This window comes from Zingiber officinale, chromosome 7B (assembly GCF_018446385.1).
Source record: "Zingiber officinale cultivar Zhangliang chromosome 7B, Zo_v1.1, whole genome shotgun sequence".
NCBI classification, from domain to species: domain Eukaryota; kingdom Viridiplantae; phylum Streptophyta; class Magnoliopsida; order Zingiberales; family Zingiberaceae; genus Zingiber; species Zingiber officinale.
This window is the reverse complement of record NC_055999.1, coordinates 26,637,183-26,654,063: the sequence shown is the minus strand read 5'-3', so window position 1 is coordinate 26,654,063 and position 16,881 is coordinate 26,637,183. Positions and strand designations below refer to the sequence as shown.

The following is a 16,881-nucleotide window of genomic DNA, read 5'->3' as shown; positions in this document are numbered from 1 at the left end:
TTTGACTTGGATCTCCTGCGGAACTTAACACGTTCGATCTAAATCACCTAAGTTATTAATTCCATTAAATATTAATTTCCATAATTGGTTCCCAGTACTGACGTGGCGAGGCACATGACCTTCTTGGATATGGGAGCAACCACCACCGACTAGACAAAACCTTTTAAGGAAAGCTAATATTTAATTTCCTAAAATAACTTTAGGTTAACTGAAAGGAACAATCAAATCACAAGGAAAAGAAAAAAAAACAAAGAACACAACATTGAAAATAAATTCGAAATACTAGAATCACATGCCTCTTGTATTTGGTATTATTTCCTAAAATAACTAGTATGATGCGGAAAGGAAAAAACTAGTTATACCTTTTAGAAAAACCTCTTGATCTTCTACCGTATTCCTCTTCTAACCTCGAATGTTGTGTGGGCAACGATCTTCCGAGATGAGAAACCACCAAAGCACCTTCTTCTCCTTTCTTCAAGTTTCGGCCAAGCACAATGCTTCCAAAAGATGAAGATCTTTTTCCACCAACCAAGCTCCAAGGGATGTAAGCTTTCTCTCCTTCTTCTCCAAGCTAAAATCCGGCCACCACTTGATCTCCAAGGAGGAAGAGAGGTTCGACCACAAGGATGGAGAGAAGAGAAGGGGAAGGGCTGGCCACACCAAGGAAGAAAAGAGAGAGAAAAATAATAGAGTCGTTCACCATGAAGGCACCTCTACCCCCTCTTTTATAATCCTTGGTCTTGGCAAATAAGGAAATTTAAATAAAAACTTCCTTAATTCTTTTGCCATGAAAAGGAAAAATTTTAATTAATTAAAATCATTCTTTTCTTAATTTCAATGGCCGGCCACATTAATATCTCCAAGCAAATAAAATTTTAAACACAAATTAAAACTTCCTTATTTGCTTCCGGAAATTTATAAAAATTTATCCAATCACTACTAGAAAAAGCACTTTTTGAGACACAACAAAATATGTCTTAAATTATAAATTTGATGTCTCAAAATGTTTTTGAGACCGCTATGAGACAGTAATGTAGCCGTCTCCAATACAAGCGTCTCAAAAAAATATTGAGACAGTTGTACCGTCTCAAATGTTATTTAAGACGGTGATGAGACGGTTGTTCAATTGTCTCAAAAATATTTAAGACAGTTATTTTTTTGTCTCAAATGTTATGTCTTATCTTGTGAAAAATAACTAAAGACACTAAATTAAGACAATAATGTGTCGTCTCAAAAAGAAGTGAAGACAGTAAATTGTTGTCTCTAATATTAATTTGTTAGATGCATCATTTATAACAAAAATTAATAACCTTAAAAGAACATTTACTATACAAATTAATCTAGATCCGATCCGATTTATTGAATTATCATTTCAAAAAAAAAGGAAAAACTCTCTTCATAAATTAAAAGTGATATACGTAAACAAAATTCTAATATTTTTTAACTTACAAGTTAATACATAGGTTTCATGTCAACATTCATCCAATAATAAAAATATCTATATATCCATCATTAATTTGATAAGAAAAAAATTTACTATTCTCATGAAAGTTACAGAAGAAAAAACATAAAGAACAACTTCTCGTCATCTGGAGATAACTTCTATAATCCTTCTTCATCATAATCCTGAACACTAAAAAAACTCTTATTAGAGATAAAGATGATTTAGAATATATATTGTTCAGAAAAATAAATAAACAAAATTGTTCAATAAAAAATCTCATCATCTAACACATAATTCTCTTTCTTGCAACTATATATATATATATATACACAACACAAATAGCCCCAAGTTAAACAAACCTCTTCATCTCGTAATAAGAAATGATGGTTCATGTATTTATCAATATCTTTGTACCTTTCAAGTTATTGCACCTGTAAAATAGATTTATTTACAACATAAAAATATGTACACTATATAGCCAAAATTGTTAATAAAACCAAAAAAACCTTGTGAAAACAACTACTAATGTACATGTTGGTTACTCAATCTTTATACATGTAAAATAGTATTATCTACAATCTAAATAAAAAAAATAGTGTACGTATATCAAGAGCTTCCTCACCTTCGGCAAGGTCTTCAAACTTTTGGGACCTGACGAAGGCAAACAACATAATCGAGCCTTCAATTAGCAGCCACTTTACGACCAACTTGCACAAATAGGGTCTTAAAGGTCTACTACTTACACTAATCGATAGAAGAGGTCACCTAATCAATGCTTGATGATGCTATAAGTGATCTTTTGACCATCAGAACCTGCTCCTCTCTCGACGGCCTAGTAAAAAAATAACAAAATATACAACAACTGTAAATCTTGATCCACGAGATTTAAAACAGGAAGTAGTTTGGAAGTCTTGGACTACTAGTTGAAAAGTGAAACAAGAGACCAATATATGATTGTAATAGAAAATCTTGCGACAATTCAAATTATCTTGTGAGTTGTGGTTTGATAAAAAAAAAGCTCATAAATTTAGATGAGCGAGCTACTATTAATTTTAGCTTAGCTCAAGTATTTTGGACTAGTAGTTAGATATGATAGCTGGTCAGTTCTTTCATGTAAATGGTAAAAGATATCATAAGCTGAATTAACTACCCACAAATGCATGTGAGCCTATTAATGATACGGTCAAAGGAGGATGAGAAGTGATAGTCAAAACAAAGAGCTTGGGCAAGGTGGCTTCTAACATATTTCTGATAGGAACAAAACCTAGAACCTAGAACACACAAAAACTAGAAAGGTGGGACTGGTCCATTGGTGTGACTTCAGTTAAATGGATTATGTATGTATGTATTCTCTAAAATGACACGTATTTTGGTGCAATTGGTTCATTTCTATATAAGAACTTTCTAGTTATAAGTGTGCTTGGGATGGTACAATTTCAGAATGGGTGATCTCATAGGAAGCTCATCAACTTGGAGTCACATTCCATGTGGTGCAATTTTAGGATGAGTGATCTCTTGGGAGGCTTCTAACCTATATGCCATATTCCATCACAGGATAAAATTGTTAATGATGTAATAAAATGCTGATTAAACTTGACAATACTTCAATGTTGTTAACACATGAAGTTACATATCAGTCTGATAATGAAAGGGCACTATTATACTCGGAGGTTAACTAACTAATGTTGGGGTCACAATTGAGCATCAAATCAGAGCAACAACGATAATCTAATAATCAAAACAATAGATCATAAATTACTACAAATTAGTGGAATAGAGCAGGTGAGTACCTGATTGGCCAAAGTGTTGAAGTGAATAATGTTACGCATCATCCAAACTAATTTGTAGAATGGGCAGAACTTGTCATATCTATTGCAGAAGTTGTTGATTGGTACTTGACGAGACAAAAACAATTATGGTAAAGTTATGCCAATGACTGATTGTGTCAAATACAACTTATGGAGTAAATGCATTCTGGGCAAGATAATCTTCACATAGAAGATTAGCAGTCTCCAAGGTAATCTTATCTGTTTCTGCAAATGCATCTTTACCAACTAGCTACAGTACCAGAGACAAAAATCAAAACAAATTTTTATGTAGTTTGGTCTTTCATAACTAGATAAAGAAACTCCAAAAATCAAAATTTCCAAAACTATGTTAGAGGTTCCAAAAATGCATCATTTTTGGACATTAAAATACCATGTAAATTGATTTATTGTTTCATCTCTAAACATTGTTCCAAGTCCAATATCCTATATCAAAATCCAGAAAAAAAAGTTGTCGGAGGCATAATTTGAGGTTAGAGGCATATATCCTATATAAACATAGAGCCATGATTACCTCTGGATGAATCGGCGCTCCGGCATGGCCTGATCGGGCAACTCACGGGGTGGGCATGACAAGGCAAGAAGAAGAAGAAGAAGGCAGTGGACGCGGTGGTAACGGCGGGCAAGCGGCGGCGGTAGCGGTGGGCGGGCACGACAAGGTGAGAAGAAGAAGACGACGAAGGCAGTGGCAGCAGCGGCGGTAGAAACTACGACAACGACGATGGCTTTTAGGTTTCGACGCGTGAGAAGATGAGAAGACGAGATGTGTTCATAGAAATTTAGGACTTAGTTTTAGTTTTGATAAAATAATTTATTTTCTAAAATATAATTATTAAAAAATATAATATAATATAATAAAAATTCATTTTAAATTTTAAAAAAATCTAAGAAAATTCTATATAATCATATAAATTTATTTTCATATTAACTATTAATTATATTATTATTATTTTCCTAAATAAATTTAATTAGATTAAATTTTAATTAATATCATCATCCTCTCTCTCTATATATAATAAATTTATTATTTATTCTTATTATTATGGTAGTGTTTTAGACATATCATAAAAGGTTAGTATGTCATAATATTTAATATAATTTATTTTCATAATTCTTAAATTATCAATGTTTAATCATAAATTATAATTAAAAAATTTAATTAAGTTAAATTTGTAAATGTTTTTTTCTAATGTTATTATTGTGTGTGTACATCCACATCACGATCGTTCTATGAAATGATATGAAATTAGAATAGCAGAGTCTGTGACGGTTATCGCAACCGTTCCAATGAATCATATTCAAGATAAATTGAGACAAATATTTTTTACCGTCTTATTTGAATGTCTTATATAATTATATTTTTAACCGTCTTTATTAGGTGTCTTATTAATTGAATTTGAGACAAATCTTAAATACTGTCTTAAATTTAATGTCTCAATATAAAATTTTGAGACATCTATTATTACTGTCTTAATTACTTAGTATTTGAGACAAATTTTGTCACTGTCTTAAACTTTTTGTCTCAAAAGCCTAGTTTTCTAGTAGTGAATAATTTTTATCCCTTCATGATTGGTTAATAAAAAGGAAATTTTATAAATTAAAAACTTTCTTTTAAACATGTGGATAATTTCTAAAAAGGAAACTTATCTCTAAAAATTAAAATCTCCTTTCAATCTACAAATAAGGAAAGATATTAAATCTTTTCTTAATCTTTTGTAGAAACTAATAAAAGAGAATTTTTAATTTTTAAACTTTCTTTTAAATCATGAACATGATTAAAAGGAAAGTTTTTACCAAAATTAAAATCAACCTTTTAATCTACAAATAAGGAAAGAGATTTAGCTCTTCTCTTAATCTTTTGTAGAATATTATAAAAGGAAAGATTTAAATTTTTAAACTTTCTTTTAAATCATGTTATCCACATAAGAAAAATTTTTAAAATTAAATTCCTTTTTATTTTAATAGGGCCGGCCACCTAAGCTTGAGTTCAAGCTAGGGCCGGCCACATGAATTCACCCATGAACCAAACCATGGACGGCCCTAGCTTGGTCTCCAAGCTAGCTTGGCCGACCCCTATAGGATGGGTAAGAAGGTGGGTATGTGGTGGGTATAAATCTCTATATACAAGATGCTATGATAGGGACTGAGAGGAGGAATTGGTTTTGGTCTCCCGATGAAATTAAGCATCCCGTGTTCGCCCCGAACACACAACTTAACTTCATCAATAATAATTCATTCCACTAAAGAATTATTATTGAACTACCGCACCAATCCCAAATTACATTTTTGGGCTCCTTATTATGAGTGTGTTAGTCTCCCTGTTTTTAAGATGTCGAATGTCCACTAATTAAGTGATTTACTGACAACTCATTTAATTAATATCTTAGTCCAAGAGTAGTACCACTCAACCTCATCGTCATGTCGGACTAAGTCCACCTGCAGGGTTTAACATGACAATCCTTATGAGCTCCTCTTGGGGACATTCTCAACCTAGATTACTAGGACACAGTTTCCTTCTATAATCAACAACACACACTATAAGTGATATCATTTCCCAACTTATCGGGCTTATTGATTTATCGAACTAAATCTCACCCATTGATAAATTAAAGAAATAAATATCAAATATATGTGCTTGTTATTATATTGGGATTAAGAGCACACACTTCCATAATAACTGAGGTCTTTGTTCCTTTATAAAGTCAGTATAAAAGAAACGACCTATAATGGTCCTACTCAATACACTCTAAGTGTACTAGTGTAATTATATAATTAAGATAAACTAATACTTAATTACACTACGACCTTCCAATGGTTTGTTCCTTTCCATCTTGGTCGTGAGCTACTATTTATAATTTATAAGGTACTGATAACATGATCCTCTGTGTGTGACACCACACATCATGTTATCTACAATATAAATTAATTGAACAACTACATTTATCATAAATGTAGACATTTGACCAATGTGATTCTTATTTCTAAATAAATGTTTATACCAAAAGCTAGGCTTTTAGTATACATCCTAACAATCTCCCACTTATACTAAAAGACTAAGCTGTCATATCTGCTGCCATACATCTGAATCCCAACCCTTCAACATGCCCATCAAAAGCTCTTGCCTTAAGGGTCTTAGTGAAAAGATCTATAGGTCATCATCTGATGCAATCTAGGCAGCAACAACTTCTCCTCATTTATACGATTTCTCGTATTGGGTGGTACTTGCGCTCTATTGTGTTTACTTGCCTTATAGACTCATGGTTTCTTCGAGTTTGCTACTGCACCACTATTATTACAATAAATTGTAATAATCTTTGGACAAACCAGAAATCATATCTAAGTCTATCTTGAGGTTATTGAGTCATTCAGCTTTTATGGTACCTCAGAGGCTTGCCATATACTCAGCTTCTATGGTGGAGTTCAGAAAAACACCTATGTTTATCACTCTTCCATAGTTATGACTTTACCTCCTAAAGTAAACACAAAACCCCGAGGTTGACTTAATATTGTCCCTATCCGATTGGAAGTCAAAATCCGTGCAACCCACAGGGACCAAATTAACTGCCTTGTAAGCTAGCATATAATCTCTAGTGCCTCTAAGGTACTTCAATATATGCTTTACTGCAGTCCAATGTCCTTGTCCAGGGTTACTTTGATATCTGCTAACTATACCCTTGGCAAAATAGATTTATGATCTCGTGCATAGCATACATTAGGCTTCCGACAGCCGAAGCATAAAGAACTGCCTTCATTTCCTCTATCTCCTTTGATGTCTTCGGAGACATCTCTTTAGATAAAACTATTCCAAGCCCAAAAGGTAAGAAACCTTTCTTGGAGTTCTGCATGCTTAAAACGAGCAAGGATTTTTTCGATATATGAAGCTTGGGATAAGTAAAAAATTCTTTTCTTGCGATCCCTTATTACTTTGATCCAAAGAATATATACATTCTCCCAAGTCCTTCATATCGAATTGTTTGGACAACCATACCCTTACTTCTGACAACACTTTAATATTGTTTCCAACTACCAAAAATGTTATCTACGTATAGTACAAGAAATACCACCACATCTCCATCACACTTTTTGTATACACAAGACTTATCCAGTTACTAAATAAATCCAAAGGTCTGGATTACTTTGATAAACCGGATGTTTCAAGACCTTGAAGCTTTGCTTCAGTCCATAGACTGATTGAGCTTGCACACAAGATGCTCTTTTCCCTTTGCAATGAACCCTTCTGGTTGCTTTATATGGATGCTTTCTTCAAGACTTCCATAAAGGAATGCTGTCTTGATATCCACTTGCCAAATAGATAAAAGAATCCGGATAGACTTAAGCATAGCTACCAGTGAAAAAGTTTCCTTTTTCATCAAGTCTTGCTTTGAAAGTTTCCACCTTCCTGTCTATCCATCTTTTCCTATTGTAGACATATTTTCACCCAATGGCTTTTACACCATCTGGTGGTTCTACAAGCTTCCAGATTTGATTAGAATACTTATATTCTAATTCTGTATTCATTGCTCTTTGCCAAGATGCTGCATCTTTATTTTAGAGTGCTTCATCATATTTCCGGGATCAGACTCATGTTCATTTGGGATCAAGTCCAAAAACTTTCCCAAAACATGAATCCTTTTGGTTGTTTGACAACCCTCCCACTACGATGATGTACTATCTATAATTGTGTATCAATTGTGATACGTGTTACAGTTTCTTGTGATATTTCATCTTGTACAGTTGGTACTAGGTTAGACATGTCCTTTATTATTTCCTTAAGAGCAAATTTACTTATGGGCACGTGATTTATTACATAGACTTTTTCTAAAAATCGGTCATTGATGCTAACAATGACCTTCTGATTTTTAAGACTATAATCCTACTTTCATTTCTCTAAGATAACCCATAAACAAGTGAATTCCTGTCCAACTTATCATTATCTCTCTTCAGCATATGTGCTGGATTACCCGAATCCGAATATGCTTCAAAATAGGCTTACGCTTATTCAGCAATTCTATATGAGTAGAGAGTTCTGACTTTGGAAGGTACTATATTCACTTCCGTTTCCAGAGTATATCCTTAAAATGAATTTGGTAATAACTCATCATCAATCTACTTATTTCCATAAGAGTCCTATACCTTCCTTTTTCTACACCATTCTGTTGGGGTGTACCAGGTGCAGTTAGTTGGGATTGAATCTCTACTTCTGATAAGTGACTCCTAAATCTTCCTAAGAGGTACTTGCCACTACGATCTCACCGTAGTATCTTGATACTTTTACTTTGACGTTTCTCCGCATCAGCCTTGTACTCTTTGAACTAATCAAAGCACTTAGTCTTGCGGCACATTAAGTAAATGTATTTGTATCTTGAATAGTTGTCTATAAAATAGATGAAATATTCGATACTACCTCTTGTTTGGATAGTCATAGGACCACACAAATCAGAATGAACCAATTCCAACATATCTTTGGCTCCATACCCCTTAGACTTAAAAGCTTCTTGGTTATTTTTCCTTCCAAGTAAGACTCGCAGGTTGGAAAAATTTCCACTACTAATGAACCCAAAAGTTCATCAGCTACCAATGAATCCTACTTAAGTTAATATAACATAGCTTTAGATGCCAAAGATATAATTGGTTCATTTTCGAAGGTTGTTTTCTCTTAAAGTTAGAAGATGTGTTACTAATTTCCATTTGTTACATCGTGGGAGTTATTGGATTTATAAATTGTCAACCAACGTACCGGAACAGATAACTTCCCTCTTTTTCTTAATAACAACTTTGTTATTAAAAGAGGCAGAATATCAAGTTCTTTGAATAGTTTAGAAACTGAAAACTAGTTCTTTCTAAACTTGGTACGTAAAGACAATTACTCAAAATCCATGTTTTATTCTTATCAAAGGATAAACATCTCCCACTGCAACAGCTGCCACTTTTACAGCAGTGCCCATGTGGACGGTGTTTTTATTTTCATTTAGTTGTCGGAACCCTGCAATGAATTGCGGACATGATTAATGGCATCTGTATCTACACTCCAGGTTCTGGTAGATAGCACCACTAAACATGTTTCAACTAATGAATTAAATACACCTATATTGTTCTTAGTTCTAAGAAAATAGTCAACCTTAATGTCCAAGTCCTATTTCCAATCATTACAATTGGGACTACTAAGTCTTTTCTATAGTATAACAACTAGGGGATTGACAAACATTTTAAATCCTAAGAATCACAAAAATATTTGGTCAAGATCAATTCTTTAAAATCCCCATGAATTTTGTATGCCACGATAGTGTGGACGTATACAGAATCAAAGAGGAGATTTTATCCATTAATTTTATTATCTCGTCAACTTTACTTTATGACGAATAAAATTAATAGTTGATATGTCTTTGATCAAATATTTGGTCAAAACTTTTTGAATTTAAAATAATATTGATTCCTCAAACAATATTATTTAAATTCACCAACACCTCAAACACCGTGAATTTTGCATGCCACGATAGTGTGGACGTATACAAAATTTAAACATTTGTAAGAGGAGGGTTTTACCCATTAATTATCTTGTCAATAAATCTTTATGACAAAATAAAATTACCTCAAACGCCGTGAATTTTGTATGCTACGATAGTGTGGACGTATACAAAATCAAACATTTGTAAGAGGAGTTTTTAATTTTATTATCTTGTCAACTTATTTATTTGACAAATTAATAGTTGGTTTTCTTCGGTCACACAAACAATAGCAGTGACTCCGATGGGGAGGATACTATTAGACGTGCCTAAGTGTATACCATTACTTGACACTAAGTCCATTAATAAGATTGTGCCCCTTCCGATGGGGAAGATCACACGCTCTTAATTAACTTCCTATAGTCATCCAAAATGGAAGTTTAAGCTAGTGATCTGCAAACAAGCTCATCCGATATGGAGGAAGGCACTTAGAGCCAACGTGCAAGCTTGTTGCATCACTTATAAACCAGTAATGGAGACCGTGGAATTTATTTAAAAATAAATCCCTCTCCCACTTAGTTATTTAAAGTGAGGAATTTTGACTATGCTAGCCTACTTAGCATGCATACTAACAAGCACACACAACACAGCATAAAAAAATAATAAATAGAAAAATTAATTTTCAACTATTATGGCTTTTATCTATTGCTGTCCTCCGTGTGTCGCCAATCCTAGCTGCTGCCATCTTTGGCCACCGCCACCGGGTCTAGTTGTCGCATCCATCTTGCTCCTTGTTCCGCTGCGCCTCTGGTCCTCAAAAGGTTCCACGCCTTGCAAGATTCGATCTGCGACATAAATAGAATTTTACATTTTTCGATCCTATATTCCTCGAAGGAATGTACATGTAAACTAGATCGAACATAAAATAAAATTTACATCCATCTATCCTATATTCCATAAAAGGAATGTACATGTAACTAGATCAAAAAATAAAATCCTAATAAAACTAAATACAGCTCATGTTGTATTTTATAATACAATCATGCACACAGAATAAAATGCCCTTGACATGTCCAAGGGTCCAATCACACACATAATAACTATAAGCCATAATAGTTGGATCCTGCATCCACAAAGTTAGCACATCCTACTATTAACCTGCCTAAATTATGTATGACAAGTGCATAATTAAACTAATACCAAATACACAGAGGCAAAACCCTAGCTCTGATACCAATTGTTGGTTGCTACTCGGAAAACCTAATGGTTCCACTGTACAAAAATTTTGTATAAAGGTCTGAACCTTTTCCTAGCTATCATGTGTTCTTTTAAATTAAACTTGGATCGCCTGCGGAACTTAACACGCTTGATCCAAAGTTTAATCTATTTGTTCTTTTAGGTTTTGACTTGGATCTCTTGCGGAACTTAACACGTTCGATCCAAATCACTTAAGTTATTAATTCCATTAAATATTAATTTCCATAATTGGTTCCCAGTACTAACGTGGCGAGGCACATGACTTTCTTGGATATAGGAGCAACCACCACCGACTAGACAAAACCTTTTAAGGAAAGCTAATATTTAATTTCCTAAAATAACTTTAGGTTAACCGAAAGGAACAATCAAATCACAAGGAAAAGAAAAAAAAATAAAGAACACAACATCGAAAATAAATTCGAAATACTAGAATCACATGCCTCTTGTATTTGGTATTATTTTCTAAAATAACTAGTATGATGCGGAAAGGAAAAAACTAGTTATACCTTTTAGAAAAACCTCTTGATCTTCTACCGTATTCCTCTTCTAACCTCGGACGTTGTGTGGGCAACGATCTTCCGAGATGAGAAACCACCAAAGCACCTTCTTCTCCTTTCTTCAAGTTTCGGTCAAGCACAATGCTTCCAAAAGATGAAGATCTTTTTCCACCAACCAAGCTCCAATGGATGTAAGCTTTCTCTCCTTCTTCTCCAAGCTAAAATCCGGCCACCACTTGATCTCCTAGGAGGAAGAGAGGTTCGGCCACAAGGATGGAGAGAAGAGAAGGGGAAGGGACGACCACACCAAGGAAGAAAAGAGAGAAAAATAATAGAGTCGTTCACCATGAAGGCACCTCTACCCCCTCTTTTATAATCCTTGGTCTTGGCAAATAAGGAAATTTAAATAAAAACTTCCTTAATTCTTTTGCCATGAAAAGGAAAAATTTTAATTAATTAAAATCAACATTCTTTTCTCAATTTCAATGGCCGGCCACATTAATATCTCCAAGCAAATAAAATTTTAAACATGAATTAAAACTTCCTTATTTGCTTCCGGAAATTTATAAAAATTTATCCAATAATTTTTATCCCTTCATGATTGGTTAATAAAAAGGAAATTTTATAAATTAAAAACTTTCTTTTAAACATGTGGATAATTTCTAAAAAGGAAAGTTATCTCTAAAAATTAAAATCTCCTTTCAATCTACAAATAAGGAAAGATATTAAATCATTTCTTAATCTTTTGTAGAAACTAATAAAAGAGAATTTTTAATTTTTAAACTTTCTTTTAAATCATGAACATGATTAAAAGGAAAGTTTTTACCAAAATTAAAATCAACCTTTTAATCTACAAATAAGGAAAGAGATTTAGCTCTTCTCTTAATCTTTTGTAGAATCTTATAAAAGGAAATATTTAAATTTTTAAACTCTCTTTTAAATCATGTTATCCACATAAGAAATTTTTTTTAAATTAAATTCCTTTTTATTTTAATAGGGTCGACCACCTAAGCTTGAGTTCAAGCTAGGGCTGGCCACATGAATTCACCCATGAACCAAACCATGGCCGACCCTAGCTTAGTCTCCAAGCTAGCTTGGCCGACCCCTATAGGATGGGTAAGAAGGTGGGTATGTGGTGGGTATAAATCTCTATATACAAGAGGCTACAATAGGGACCGAGAGGAGGAATTCATTCCACTAAAGAATTATTATTGAACTACCGCACCAATCCCAAATTACATTTTTGGGCTCCTTCTTATTATGAGTGTGTTAGTTTCCCTGTGTTTAAGATGTCGAATATCCACTAATTAAGTGAGTTACTGACAACTCATTTAATTAATATCTTAGTCCAAGAGTAGTACCACTCAACCTCATCGTCATGTCGGACTAAGTCCACCTGCAGGGTTTAACATGACAATCCTTATGAGCTCCTCTTGGGGACATTCTCAACCTAGATTACTAGGACACAGTTTCCTTCTATAATCAACAACACACACTATAAGTGATATCATTTCCCAACTTATCGGGCTTATTGATTTATCGAACTAAATCTCACCCATTGATAAATTAAAGAAATAAATATCAAATATATGTGCTTGTTATTATATTGGGATTAAGAGCACACACTTCCATAATAACTGAGGTCTTTGTTGATCCGGATCACAGGAGAGGGCATAGAGGGGATTAGGGAGAAAAGAGAGGGCATATGCGTCATTTAGGAGGTGGAGGGTTAGAGGGGCATTGAGGAGCCGGTTTGTGAAAGAGGGAGGGGGGGCTCACGTTTGCAGGGGGGCGCCGCCAGAGAGAAAGGGGGGGCTCACGTTTGCAGGGGGCGCCGCCAGAGAGAAACGGGGGCTCACGTTTGCAGGGGGGCGCCGCCAGAGAGAAAGGGGGGGCTCACGTTTGCAGGGGGGCGCCGCCAGAGAGAAACGGGGGCTCACGTTTGCAGGGGGCGCCGCCAGAGAGAAACGGGGGAGGGGGGTTCGTGATTTTTGCCGCCGCCAGCCATCAAGGAGACTCTCTCTCCTTATCCAGCTCTCCGCCGGCGCCGACGAAGCCGCCGGCGCTCCCTTCTTCTCCTCCTCTCCTCCCTCGCCGGCAGCCTCCGCGCGCACAGCGCCTCCCTCGCCGGCAGCCTCCGCGCGCACAGCAGCTCCCTCATCGGCAGCCTCTACACGCAGAGCAGCCCTCCTCCGGCACTTACCGGCAGTCCTGGTGCCGACTTTGCCTAGTGTTCCGGCCTACGCGCCGTTGTCACATTCCGGCCTGTGAGCCAATGTCGTACGTCGGTCGTGTCGCCGTTGTATTCCGATTGTGTGTCACCTTTCAGATTCATGCCACATTCGGCTCCGCGTTGTCACCTCCGGACCCAGCTCCTCTTCGGTCGGTTCAGAGGCATCCACCCTTCCGGGTCACGACGACTCGGTCAGTTTCACGACCAGCTCACTCATCCATCCGAGGGCGCCCCCTGGGCCAGGGTACGTTCTCGTACCTCTTTTGCATTTAGTTAATTATTCTGCCATACTATTATGCGGTTACTTATATATCTGTGGTATTCGCCTCGAGCACCGAGGTACCGGAGACCGGGGGAACCCGGTCGCTGGATACAGGTACAGTTGACCGGAGGAGGACTTCTGACGATCTGGTCAACGTAGCGGACAGATCATCAACCGGGTCATGGGGATGCGGTTAATCTTCCAGACACGTCATACCGGCAGGTTCGTCTTCTTAGCTTCCAGACAGGATCAGTTCCTTTATAAAGTCAGTATAAAAGAAACGACCTATAATGGTCCTACTCAATACACTCTAAGTGTACTAGTGTAATTATATAATTAAGATAAACTAATACCTAATTACACTACGACCTTCCAATGGTTTGTTCCTTTCCATCTTGGTCGTGAGCTACTATTTATAATTTATAAGGTACTGATAACATGATCCTCTGTGTGTGACACCACACACCATGTTATCTACAATATAAATTAATTGAACAACTACATTTATCATAAATGTAGACATTTGACCAATGTGATTCTTATTTCTAAATAAATGTTTATACCAAAAGCTAGACTTTTAGTATACATCCTAACAAGCAACACGTTGTTGCTGGTCTTTTGAAGATCAACAATACATTATAGCAGTTAAGAAATTGTAGCTTCTATAACTACATTTATAATTTTGAGATATCATAATTTTCGATTCAGATTGAACTATATCAAATTAAAAAATCTTTGAATAAGCTTTGATTTGATATTTTTTTTATTTTTAGAATGTCCTAAGTTCATTAGCCGATATCATCCCAAATAGACTAATGGACTTAGAAAACTCAGAATGTTATGAAACCAAGATCTATGTACTAATATAGTTCTCCTCGATTATCACCATATCCTTAACCATAGATGCAATACACCATATTATGAGCAACTTTTTTTTTTACAAGTACAAGATCATTTTATAATATACCAAATAATACTTGCAACAAATAAATTAGTAACTATAATATTTCAACAATAATAATAATCTAATAAAAAATAATTATTATACTAGCATCAATTTACAACCGTTATACCATGAAATAACAACAATAGTTTTAATGAGTTTTATAACAACAACACACATTACAACAACACACAAGAAGAGTACAATAATTTAGAAAAAAATGATAATTAGCTATATTCATCAATAATAAGTATGTTGACAATAATGATAATAAAATATTATGAATATTTCTCTTCAAGATCCATAATAAATCAATTATGCTTGCGATTTTATTAACTAGGAAGAGAAAAGTTCTCCATATCTTCTAACAAAAAAATTAAGTTTTTTAGTATTTTCGAAATGTATTTTTATTGACCAATCAGAATTACCTTATCGGACCTATAATTGTCTCAAAAGGTCGAATATACATACACTATTAGAACTTTTGAGCAAGAGTAAAGAAGATCTTATGAGAATTGGGATAGAAGATGTGAAAGAGATATTAGACACTTTACGAAAGCATTTCGAAATTGATTTACCTAAGAATAAGTTTTCATTTTTTAAAATCCATTGTAATTATTTAATCTTTTTTTCTAATAAAAATTAAAAATCGAAAGAAAAGAAAAAAGTATTCTAGATAATTTTTAGTAATAAGATAGCTCAAGTGACCCTCCTTGGTTTGACTTTTGCTTCATATCTTTTTATTATCCTTAGTCTTTTACAAGAAGAGATAAATATTTTGTAAACAACAATTAAATAGATTCTTGTTAATTTAGAAGAAAAAGGAATATAGCAGAATTAATGATATTATAATTATAAGAATAAATAATCTCTTAGTATTATTATTCAAATCTAGAATAAGATTATGACGTTAATAACCTAATTTATTCCATGACCATGTCATCATTTTCCACATTGTTTCCAAAAGATAGAACATTTGAATAGCAGTAATAAAATATAAGGATAAAAAAACTAGAGCTGAATAATCGACATATTGTTAATGATGTTTTTGCATATGTTAAGAAAATTAGACCGTCCAAGTAATTAGTTAGAAAGCCAAAGTTCTGACACTAAATTTCTGATCAAAGTAATAACAAAATTTTTAGCAAACCAATCGTTATATGAAAAATGTTAGGACAACTTAAAATTATAGTCTTGGAACAAATTAGTTAGGAGATCATCTATAATTTTTAGCCAACCTTAAGAGAATTATAAAATAAATAATAAAAGTTATCTATAAAGAAATTCAAGATTCAATTGGACAAGAATACAGAAGTATTTTCAACTCATTAAACTTAATGCATTACCTTAAATAGGAATTACTATTACCACCTATTCTAGATTAGACTATAACCATCTCATTCTTTTTCTCACTTGGATGGTACAACGGTGGTGTAGAGGAGCATTAGGGTGGTGGGACGATGAGAAGGGTTGATTATTGTATCTCTAACTTGTTCAGCTACTGTTCACGGTCCATCTCAATGATAAGATGAACTACGAGGATGAGAAAGATGATGCTCTCAATTGTAGACTCATAGATGAAGCTTAACAATCGGGAGATCAAGTGATTAACCCGTTCCGTAAGCGAACTCTTCAACGGAGATAAAAGAGGAGATTAGATTTCTTTTAAAAAAATGATTTGCAATTTTTTTTTCAAATGAATAGTAAAAGAAAGAGGAGTATTATAAGAAAAAAAATAAAAATGAATACGTAATTTGGTCAATTTCAAAATAGATATATTTTTTAAGGTAATATACAAAACTATCTATGTTGTTGTGTAAATCGAAAAAAAAAATCCTTCTTAAATCACATTTTAATAAAATAATCAATTTGAAGCGTTTAAATACGCTCATTTGAAGTTGATCTAAAAAATAAAAAAAAAACAGTTTGGGCCGAATATAGCATTCTAGCCCACGAAGACTACTAAGGCATTCGGC

At 34.3% G+C, this 16,881-nt stretch overlaps 1 protein-coding gene across 1 annotated transcript; it reads right to left on the bottom strand.

Annotated features, from left to right (window-relative positions):
- Positions 1-1,971: 1,971 nt before the first annotated feature.
- On the bottom strand, positions 1,972-13,802 carry LOC122004270 (V-type proton ATPase catalytic subunit A-like). Its single transcript, XM_042559184.1, has 5 exons — positions 13,712-13,802; positions 3,785-3,813; positions 3,405-3,502; positions 3,235-3,313; positions 1,972-2,276 (listed from the first exon to the last, which is right to left on the bottom strand). The coding sequence occupies exons 1-5, from the start codon at positions 13,800-13,802 to the stop codon at positions 2,214-2,216; spliced, it is 360 nt and encodes a 119-aa protein (XP_042415118.1). The 3' UTR covers positions 1,972-2,213.
- Between the last annotated feature and the right edge of the window lie 3,079 nt (positions 13,803-16,881).